The sequence below is a fragment of the Monodelphis domestica genome, chromosome 1 (assembly GCF_027887165.1).
Source record: "Monodelphis domestica isolate mMonDom1 chromosome 1, mMonDom1.pri, whole genome shotgun sequence".
In the NCBI taxonomy this organism is placed as follows: domain Eukaryota; kingdom Metazoa; phylum Chordata; class Mammalia; order Didelphimorphia; family Didelphidae; genus Monodelphis; species Monodelphis domestica.
The window spans coordinates 714,327,810-714,338,068 of NC_077227.1; the positions used below are offsets into that span (position 1 = coordinate 714,327,810).

At 46.9% G+C, this 10,259-nt stretch overlaps 1 protein-coding gene across 1 annotated transcript; it reads left to right on the forward strand.

The window, feature by feature from the left end:
• The first annotated feature begins 4,344 nt into the window (after window positions 1-4,344).
• Window positions 4,345-9,844, forward strand: LOC100023625 (chymotrypsinogen B-like). Its single transcript, XM_007477497.2, has 7 exons — window positions 4,345-4,560; window positions 5,706-5,809; window positions 6,336-6,412; window positions 6,517-6,595; window positions 8,017-8,197; window positions 9,226-9,359; window positions 9,610-9,844. The coding sequence occupies exons 1-7, from the start codon at window positions 4,488-4,490 to the stop codon at window positions 9,769-9,771; spliced, it is 810 nt and encodes a 269-aa protein (XP_007477559.2). The 5' UTR covers window positions 4,345-4,487; the 3' UTR covers window positions 9,772-9,844.
• The last annotated feature ends 415 nt before the right edge of the window (window positions 9,845-10,259 follow it).

Below are 10,259 nucleotides of genomic sequence, written 5' to 3' on the forward strand. Positions count from 1 at the left end.
CTGGTCTACTTACTCAGCCCAGCTCTGTTGCCTTTTGCTCAGTTTCAGGCTTTCCCCAAACCTTTAGAAAGGTTTTCCCCGGGGCATTTCTTTCCCTTTTTGTCTTTTCCCAAAAATACAGAGAATCAGAAGCAGCAAATTTCTTTCCTTCCCCAGGAAATTCCCCAGTACAAGCCTATTCAGGAAGGGTATGTAGCTTTGTTCCTCTATTCTCCTCCTTAGCTCCTTCTGCCTTTCCTATTCATCCTTGACTCTCCTACCCCAGGAAGTCAGCCCTGACTACCCCAGCCTTCTTTGAGCTCCTGCTTTCCCAGTCTCCTCTAGTCCACAGGCTGTCCCAAACCATTTGCCACTAATTGTTCTTATATTGTTAAATAAATGGCCATTAGAAATGAACAATATTAGAAAAATGGGCTGTAAGATCTCTGGGAAATGATAGTTTGGGTTTTCTTTTTACATTCCATCTTGGAATGAACACTGTGTAATGGTTCCAAGGTAGAAGTGTGATAAAGAATAGGCAATGGGGGTTAAATGACTTGCCCAGGGTCACACAGATGGGAAGTATCTGAGGTCAGATTTGAACCAAGGACCTCCCATCTCTAGGCCTGGCTCTCAAACCACTGAGCTATCCAGCTGCCCCCCCCACCTCTATTTTTTAAACCCTTGCTTTCTATCTTAGAATCAATTCTGCAGATTACTTCCAAGGCTGAAGAGTGGTAAGGGCTAGGTAATGGGGGTTAAGCGTCTTGCCCAGGGTCGAAGTTGTGATTTGGCCAGAGTTTCACACCTGCTAAGTGTCTGAGGTCACAATGGAACTCAGGTCTGCTTGACTCCAAGGTCAGTGGTCTAACCACTGTACCACCTGGCTACCTGAGAATTGGTAGCTTTGGACGGACTCCAAACTTCTACCTGAAACACATGCCCAACCAGTGTTTATTGATGTTAAATTGCATGAAGGGAAGCAGAGGGGCAGCTTTCCTGCCTTGGCCCCTGAGTCTGAGTAGGGGGAAGTCCTCTCACTTTCTGACTTCATTCCCTTGGCTGTCCTGCCACCTGAAAAACAATTCCACCATTTGGCCTCTAGATGGTAGCCGGGTCTTACCATTATGCCGCTGTTCTCTGCCAGTTCTGGAGATTCCTCTTCTCCTCTTCACCCCCTCAGCCAGTTGTGGTCCAGAGTGGCAGGCAGGAAGATGCTGGAAATTAGGATCATGGAGCCATAGGATCCCAGATTTACAGAAGGAAGGAAAACGTCTGGGTCATTTAGTCCAGCCAGCTCTCGCTCTCTCTCTCTTCCTCTCTCTCTCTCTCCCTCTCTCCCTCTCTCTCTTCCTTTCTCTCTCTCTTCCTCTCTCTCTCTCTCCCTCTCTCCCTCTCTCTCTTCCTCTCTCTCTTTCTCTCTCTCTCCCTCTCCCTCTCTCTCTCTTTCTCTCTCCCTCTCTCTTTTCCTCTCTTTCTCTTTCTCTCTTTCTCTCTTCCTCTCTCTCTCCCTCCCTCCCCCCCTCTCTCTTTCCCTCTCTCTTATTCTCTTCCTCTCTCTCTTTCCTCTCTCTTCCTCTTTCTCTCTCCCTCTCTCTTTCTCTCTCTGTCTCTCTCCCTCCCTGCCCCCCCTTCTTCTCTCTCATTGGTCTGGAGTCTTCAAATCTCTGACTTCCTTCAAGACTCAGATTAAGGTCATTTCCAGCTGTAAGATAGGGCCTTCTCCTCCTGGGTTACCTGAGTTATTTACACCTAGATATTGACATGTTGTCTCTTTTTGACTATTTTTCTCTCCCATCACTTCTCCTGGCCTCACATTGCAAAAAAAAGAAAAACAAAATCCTTATAACAATATGCAGAGTGAATAGAAACAAATCCCCATCGTGGCCATGTCCAAAAATCTCATTCATTCTATGATTCTTTATTGCTTAATATTTTTTATTCTGCATGGGAATAATTACATGTTCCATATCCAAATTGTATTGTATATTGCGTGTGATTTTCACATCCTTCCCTTGTTGGGGAAAATCCAAAACTTTGAGCCCCAAACCTTAAAAAAATTTCCAAACCTATAAATAGCAACTTTCTTTGAAAAATTCAAATTAGGAGGGCCTGCTGGGTGGCTCAGTGGGTTAAGGGTCTTGCTCAGGATCAAAGTTGTGATTTGGATTGAGAGCTAGGCCTAGAGATGGGGGATCCTGGGTTCAAATTTGTCCTCAGACACTCCTTAGTTCTATGACCCTGGGCAAGTCACTTACCCAAACTCCATTGCCTAACTCTTACTATTCTCCTGCCTTGGAACCAATATACAGTATTGATTCTAAAACAGAGGTAAGGGTTTTAAAAAATCCAAATTAAGATGGAATGAAGCCCTAAGGAATAGAATTCACTTTTTGAGAAGTCATGCAACCCTAGAGCAATGAATCTCGGGAAGATATGTGGGCTTTAGCAGCCCCTTCAAGGTATATACTGATGCCAGTCTATGTGACCTGGAAGAAGTTTTGTGCCAAGTTACCTTTGGCCACCAGAAACCTCAAGCTTAATAGATGATTTATTGATATTGAGCTGCAATATCCCATCTATGAGTTCAATTGGTTTTGAAACAGTTTACTCTTGAAATGTTTGAAGACTATTCCTCAGTTGATGTTAAAATTTATGAATAGGTGCTTTTCAGAGGAAGAAATCCAAACTATAATAGCTATGAGAAAAAAAAAACACTTTAAATCACTACTAATTAAAGAAATGCTAATTCAAACACCTCTGAGGCTCCATTTCACTCATCAGATTATCTAAATTGACTAATAAGGTCAGTGACAAATGCTGGAGGGGATGTGGGAAAATAGGTACTTTTTTTTCATGTTTGGTGGAGCTGTGAACCAGTCTGACTACTCTGAAAAGCAATTTGGAACTATATCCAAAAAGCTATTAAACCGTACCCTTTGACCCATTGTTACTGAGATACATACCCCAAAGAGATCAAAGAAACAGTAAAAGGACCCATCTGTAAACAAATAGTTACAGCAGCATTTTTGGTGGTGTCAAAGAATACTCATCAATCTGGGAATGGCTGAACAAGTTCCAGTATGTGAATGTGATGGAATACTATTGTGATGTAAAGAATTAATGAAGGGGATGGTTTCTGAAAAACCTAAGAAGACTTATGTGAACTGATACAAAGTGAAATGAACAGAACCAGGAGAATAATTTATATGGTAACAGCAGTATTGTAAAGATAATCAACTTTGAAAGCTGGGAACTCTAATCAATAGGATGACCAACAACATTTCTTTTTTTTTACCCCTAGCAATCAAAAGATTTTTTTTAATAGAAAGATGATTTTTGAAGAGCATTTCTTTCATAAAGAAAACATTTTCTACAGAGGTTGACTAAGATTTAAAAAAATAAACCCTTCTCTTCTCTCTGAGAATAGTTCTAAGGCAGAAGAATGATAAGGCTAGATAATGGGGGTTAGTTAACCCCCATTATGTAAACCTAACTACTCTTCTACCTTGGTTTAGAAAGACTGTCAGAGCAATTTCAGCTTTCACTGCTACTAAGCCGCCATCTTGGTTCCACCCCATACTCTTCTACCTTGGGATTGATATTTAGAATGGATTCTAAGACCAAAAGTAAGGGTTTAAAAGAAATTAATAAACACCTAGCATTTATTTTCCATCTCTCTCACTCCTCACTTCAGCCCAACTCCTACTATTAAGCCCTACTGGCAATTTTAAAGTCCTTCAAGAAACCAGAGTCTCCTCTGTATCTTATAAGTGCCTGAATGCTTGATGAACCTTCCTTTATAGACTGGGCACCCCTCAATAGCAATGACTGCCTTAATCTCTCCTTCAATATTTTGCAGTTAATGAATTCTCAGAAAATATTTTTTGAATGAATGAATGAGTCCTTGAGGACAAAGGAAAGAAAAGGTTGGGAAGTCAAGGGCGCCATTTTAAAATCTATGGCCAAGGGAGAATAAGACTGATTCCTAGAACTTTCAGGGCATGTATACAGGACAGATGAAGGAAAGCCCTAACAGAAGGCAGAGGAAGGGCTTAGATGGCCTCTTCTGCTCTTAGCCCTCAGCTACTGCATCTATAGGGTCCCTGAGCTCAAGCTCTTGCTTCCCTACAGGGAAAACTCAGTTTCAGGAGCAAAGTTAGCTGATGAGGCCCTGAAGGAACAGGAGGTGGGCCAGACCTCTCTGCCCAGCCCCAGGTTAATTCAGGGCAGGGGAGGCAGCTACAGCATTCCCAGAGCATGGGCTGGGGGTGGGGGGGACGGAGATGGGGCCAGACCATTGGCCTTTGAGGAAGGACTCTCCAAGAGAAAGAGCAGCTGGACCACTTGCTTATCGCCTCAAGGTCTCTTAGACATGGGGGCAGGGGAGTGGGGAGTAGGAAGGTACATCTCCCCTGGGCCAAGGCTATTGGCTCAGTGCCCCATTGGTAAACAGAGGCAGGGATATAAGGAGGGTTACACAGGACCAGTTCTCACACACCAGCACCATGGCTTTCCTTCAGCTCTTCTCCTGCTTTGCCCTCATCGCTGCAGCTTTGGGTGAGAGCCAGCAACAGCTAGGTGAGTCCTGTTCCCAGACCCCCTCCTTCCAGGCAAGTGACCTTAGGTGGCTACCCACCAGTAGGACACAATGGCCTTTGACTACCCTGGAGGTAGAACCTGCCTCTGATGCTTGCTACCTGTGTGACCTTGGGCAAGTCATTTAACCCATACTGACCTCAGATTTCTCATCTATAACATGGGGGAATGGACTCCATGGCCTCTGAGGTCCCTTCCAACACAAGGCTCATTTGAGAAGATATGAGGGACCCCATTACTTCCTGGAATTCCTCAGATTAAAAATACTTTGGGGGTAAGGGGGAGATAACAGATGTCCTCTCTTAAAATGCAAATGTTGCCAAGGAGATTCAAAGACTTGTTGCTCACATTTTAGTATGAATTAGTCTGAACCTTTGCTTTCCTCCTATCATGGAGTTGAAATCAGCTGTGTTAATTGGGGAACTATGGAAGAGGAGGAGGAAGTAAAGAGTAAAGGACAGTCGCCTGAGGGAGACACTCCCATGGGGGGTAGGGCAGCCTTGGAGGAACCCCAATTTCAGTTGTGGCTGGAAGCCCGGATGAGGGGGCCCTGGCTCCTTTGGCATTTCCAGGGTTGGGAGGCACTGGGAGCACTAACCCCACTCCCAAACTATGGCAAGGGTCCCTCTAAGGAGAGCCCAATTCAGGAGAAGCCTTGGGAGCAACAGAGGTTGATGGGAACTGAGAGGCTACCTGGCTTTTGGAGTTCCATCTTCAGCTGCTCCCAAAGGCAACACTTCTTTTCCAACTCTCCCTCTTCCTCCTCCTCCTTCCTATTCTCTGCCAGAAATGGGACCGAATGGTAGAGAGAGGAGGGAGGAAGCTTCCCCCCTCATATCTGGGGCCCAGGAACTTCATTCAGGGCCCTTGGGGCTTTCTTTGCTCCTGGAGAGACAGAGCCTTACTCCTTCCCAAGGGCCTGGCTCCCTGGGCCAGGTGCCTCCCTTTGGCTCTCCCATTTCCAGCAGGTGATCTGGGCCCAGCCTAAAGCTGATTATTCTCTGAGAATAGGAGGCTCTCAGGGGCTGGGGAGAAATTCCAACCCACGTGTCTCCAGAAGGAGGCCCAAGAGGCTTAGGGAGCCCACCCAGCTAGCCAAAGCCCCTTCATTTTCTCCATGCCCCTAGGATGTGGCGTCCCTGCCATTGAGCCCATGCTGTCTGGCCTGGCCAGAATTGTCAATGGTGAAGATGCAGTTCCTGGTTCTTGGCCTTGGCAAGTTTCCCTGCAGGTGCGTGCCTAGACCTTGCTCCATGGGCAGTGCCACTGTTTCCCCTTCCCTCTCCTTCTCTCACCCAATGGCCCCTCTGAAGCTATTCCTTTCCCTACAGGATTAGGGAAAGTGGATGGAGGAAGGAAAGTGATTGAGAGGCTGCCTGGGACCTCAAGAAGCCTCCTGTCTACTTGGCAATACCTCTCCTTCAGCCCCATAAATATCACCCTCTGGGACCCAAGGCAACTTCTGCCCTACTGGGCAAGAAGGAAATGCTGGCCCTGCCTAGTTCCCAGCTTAGCCGGAGACCCAGCCCGTCTTGTCTGAGGTCCGTCCTTGTTCCAGCGCCCCAAAAGGATGACCAAAAAAGACCCATTTCCTCGGGCTCTCCTCTGGTCCGTAGCTTGGTATCCAATTAAGAATCCTTAAAAAAACAAGTCCTTCTGGACCCTTTCCCTGCCCTCGTCCCTTCTGGGTCCTGAGAAGAGTCTGGACTGTTGAAGTTTTAGATACACATGAGTACTGTTGACTCTCTTCCCTCCAGAGAGGAGGTTCCCACTTCTGCGGGGGCTCCCTCATCAGCGAGAACTGGGTGGTCACAGCTGCTCACTGCGGGGTCAAGTAAGTCATGGGAATCCCATGGGGGGGGCGGCTGGAGAAGAGCACTGGTGCGAGGTTAGGGGAGAGCCCAGGCCCTTGACTCATGGCCCCTTCCTCTCTCTTAGGACAACCGACAAGGTCATTGCTGGAGAGTTTAACCTGGGCTCTGACGATGACGACATCCAGGTTCTGCAGATTGCTGAGGTACAGCCTAGGCCCAGGAAGGGTTGAAGGATTGGGCTACGGGCAGGAGCAAAGGCTAGTTCTGTAGAGAGGGGGTTACCTCTGGGGCTAGTGGCTAATACAGTTTAAGCGATGGTTTCTTCTCTTATTAATCACCGCCATTTTAAAAAGGTCTTCATAGGTGGTAGTTGGCCAACAAGGATTTATTGAGTGTGTACTACATGCCAAGCACCGTACTGAGTGCTGGGAAAACCCCCGAAATCCACCCTCCAATCCCTGCCCTCAAGGAGCTTACGTTCAAATAGGGGAGATATCACTCACATAACTGTGTACATACAGGGTGAACTGGAGGCCTTTTCAGAGGCCAACGATGCAGTGGACTGGGAAATAATCATCGTGACTAGCATTTATAGTGATTTAAGACTTGCAAAGCATTTTACAAATCTGATCTCACTCTGTCCTCACAACAACCTTGGGGAGTTGGCATATTGATTATCCCCATTTTATGGATGAGGAAACTGAGGCATGGTTTGACCCAGGGTTGCCTGGTCTTCTACAGAAGGTAGGACTGAGCTCATTTGATCCCTTGTGTGGTAGGGAGTGCCTTTTCTTTAAACCTTTACCTTCTGTCTTACAATCAATGCTGTGTATTGGTTCCAAGGCAGAAGAATGGCGAAGGCTAGGCGATGGGGGTTAAATGACTTGCCCAGGGTCACATAGCTAGGAAATGTCTAAGGCCAGATTTGAACTCAGGAAGATTCATCTTCCTTACTTCAGTTCTGATACTCTTTGTACTATGGTACCACCTAGCTGCCCTTGGTTCCACCGAATAAGACATTAAAATCAGTAAGTAAAAATTTCATAGAAGTAGACTTTAACTCATTATAAGGAAAAGCTTCCTAACAGAGCAGGATAAAAGTGGAGTGGGTTGTCTGGTTAGGTAGCGACCTCCCCGTCATTGGAAGTCTGTTCAAGTAAAGGCTGGCTAGCAATTTTTCAGGAATGTCATCGAAAGGATTTCTCTAGGAATTTAGACTTTTTTTTTTGGACTAGGTCACCTTTGAAATTCCTTCTAATTCTGAGGTACTAGGAGGTGCCATGTTGGGCAGCTTGGTAGACAGTGAATACAGCTCTGATCTGGAGTCAGGAAAACCTGAGTTCAAATGTGGCCTCAGACACTAGTTGTGTGACCCTGGCCAAGTCATTTCACCCTACTGATCTCAGTTTCCTCATCTGTAAAATGAGCTGGAGAAGGAAATGACAAACCACTCCAATATCTCTGCCAAAAAAGAAAGTAAAAAAGCCCAAAGGGATCACAAAGAATTGGTTTCTACCAGAATAACCCAACAACAACAAGGAGATATCAATGAAATTTGGGAGGCAAGAGGAGCCCAAAGAGTCCAGCTAGGGTCTCACTTCCTTGTCCCTGGCCTTCTTTTCAGGTCTTCAAGAACAAAAAGTTTAACATGATCACCGTCAGTGATGACATCGCCCTGTTGAAGCTGGCTTCACCTGCTCGACTTGTGGAGACCGTGTCCCCTGTCTGCCTGCCCAGTGCCAGTGATAATTTCCCTGAAGGCACCACCTGTGTCACTACTGGCTGGGGCAAGACCAAGTACAATGGTGAGTGTGAGGTTGGCTCCTTTAGCCTGAAGAGCGTGTATTCAATTAGGACCCCCTGGTCTAATGAATTCACAAACCCCAAACATGGGAATTTTATTTTGTTTGAGCACTAGAAGATCATCTGGCAGTTTTCACTGCTTTCTACAGATGGCACCATTTTGAGACTGGAATTTCTAACTTGGAGTCAGAACCCTTTAGGAGTTGGAACATAGTCCCAAGATGTCCAGATCAGCAGAAAAAAAGCACTTTTGGATGGCTAGTCCCTGGGTAGGGATGTTGAAAGAGTCATTCCTGCACCTGCCTGACTGCCCTCTTGGGATCCATTTGCTCAGTAGTTAAGTTGGCTTAAACAATTTGCAAGAGCTTCTGGTTCCCTTGACATTTTATAGACAGACAGATGCAAACCTAGAGCCTGGCTCTAAAAATGGATTGGATTCAAATATCCTCTCCACAAAATAAGAGATCTCTAATTGTGCAAACCAGAAACTCTCAATTATTTTCAGTTTAAGAAGGCTCTATATTAACAAGCTTTAACCCAACAATAGGAATCACCTAATTGGCTCTTTTTCTTTTTCCAATCTCTTCTGAGGGCAGTTAATCTAATTTTGTTTTAAACCCTTCCCTTCCCTCTTAGAATCAATACTGTGTATCAGTTCCAAGGCAGAAGTGTGGTAAGGGCTGGGCAATGGGGATTAAGTGCCTTTCTCAGGGTCACACAGCTAAGAAGAGTCTGAGGTCAAATTTGAACCCAGGACCTCCCATCTCTGGGCTTGACTCTCAATCCATTGAGCTGCTTAGCTGCCCCCAGACTACTCCTTTTTAAAAAGTCTTGCTTGAAGTTTTGGCCACAGATATTGAAATTCTCCTTCACATTGGCAAACACAGAAGAGGGAATGGAGGTGCCAGGCATGTTCTTCAGGCCAGACTCTTACCAGAATCATTCCTTCCTGACTCCTTACCCACCCCCTCCTCTCATCCAATTCACTCAACATGGCTGTGACCCCCTTCCTTGTCTTTTGTCTCTCCAGCCTTCAGAGTCCCAGACAAGCTGCAGCAGGCTGCTCTGCCCCTGGTGTCCACCGAAAAATGCAAAGAGTTCTGGGGAAGCAAGATCAAGGACACCATGATCTGTGCTGGAGCCAGTGGTGTTTCTTCCTGCATGGTATCTCTCTCTCTCTCTCTCTCTCTCTCTCTCTCTCTCTCTCTCTCTCTCCCCATCTCTCTCCATCTCTCTGTCTCTCTCTCTCTCTCTCTCTCTCTCTCTCTCTCCCCATCTCTCTGTCTCTGTTTCTCCATCTCTCTCTCTCTCTCTCCCTCTCCATCTCTCTCCCTTTTCCTCTCCTCCCCCTCTCTCCCCTGTACTTGGGAGGCTGATAGACCCCCTCATGATCTCTTGTCTTTCATCTCCCTAGGGTGACTCTGGTGGACCCCTGGTCTGCCTGAAAAATGGCGCCTGGACCCTGACTGGCATTGTCTCCTGGGGAAGCGGAACCTGCTCCACCAGCACACCCGCTGTGTATGCCCGGGTCACAGAGCTCCTCCCCTGGATCGAGGAAACCCTGGCCAACAACTGAGCTGTTCAGGGCAGAAGAAAACCTCTTGTAACAATCCCCCTCCCCCCCCAATAAAGGTTTCTGTGCAGGATCATTCTGGGCTCCGGAGTTTTCTTTGCCTGCAGTGGAAGTACAAATGTCCGTGGTGAGGGTGTGGAACAGCCTGTCCCCAGGAGGCCAGACCCCCGGCAGGGGCTTCTGGGGCTACCAGTCCCATATATAGCGATGATTTTTGCTGGGGGGTTGAGGACAGGCAGGACCTGTTCCTGTCTACTCTACCTGGCAAAATGTGACCTCTAGGCCTTGAAGTGGGGTGGGGGGGGTGGCAATGAATGGAAGAGCTGACCCCAACTCACTTTCCCCAGGGGCTTGACTCCACTGGACACTCCCCAACAGAAATGCTGCCTTATACCTGCCCCTTTCTTGTATTAACTCTTCATGTTCTAGGAAGGACGTTGGCACAAGCTGGAAGGTAGAGAGGAGGATGGGGAGAGGACTAGGGACCAGGC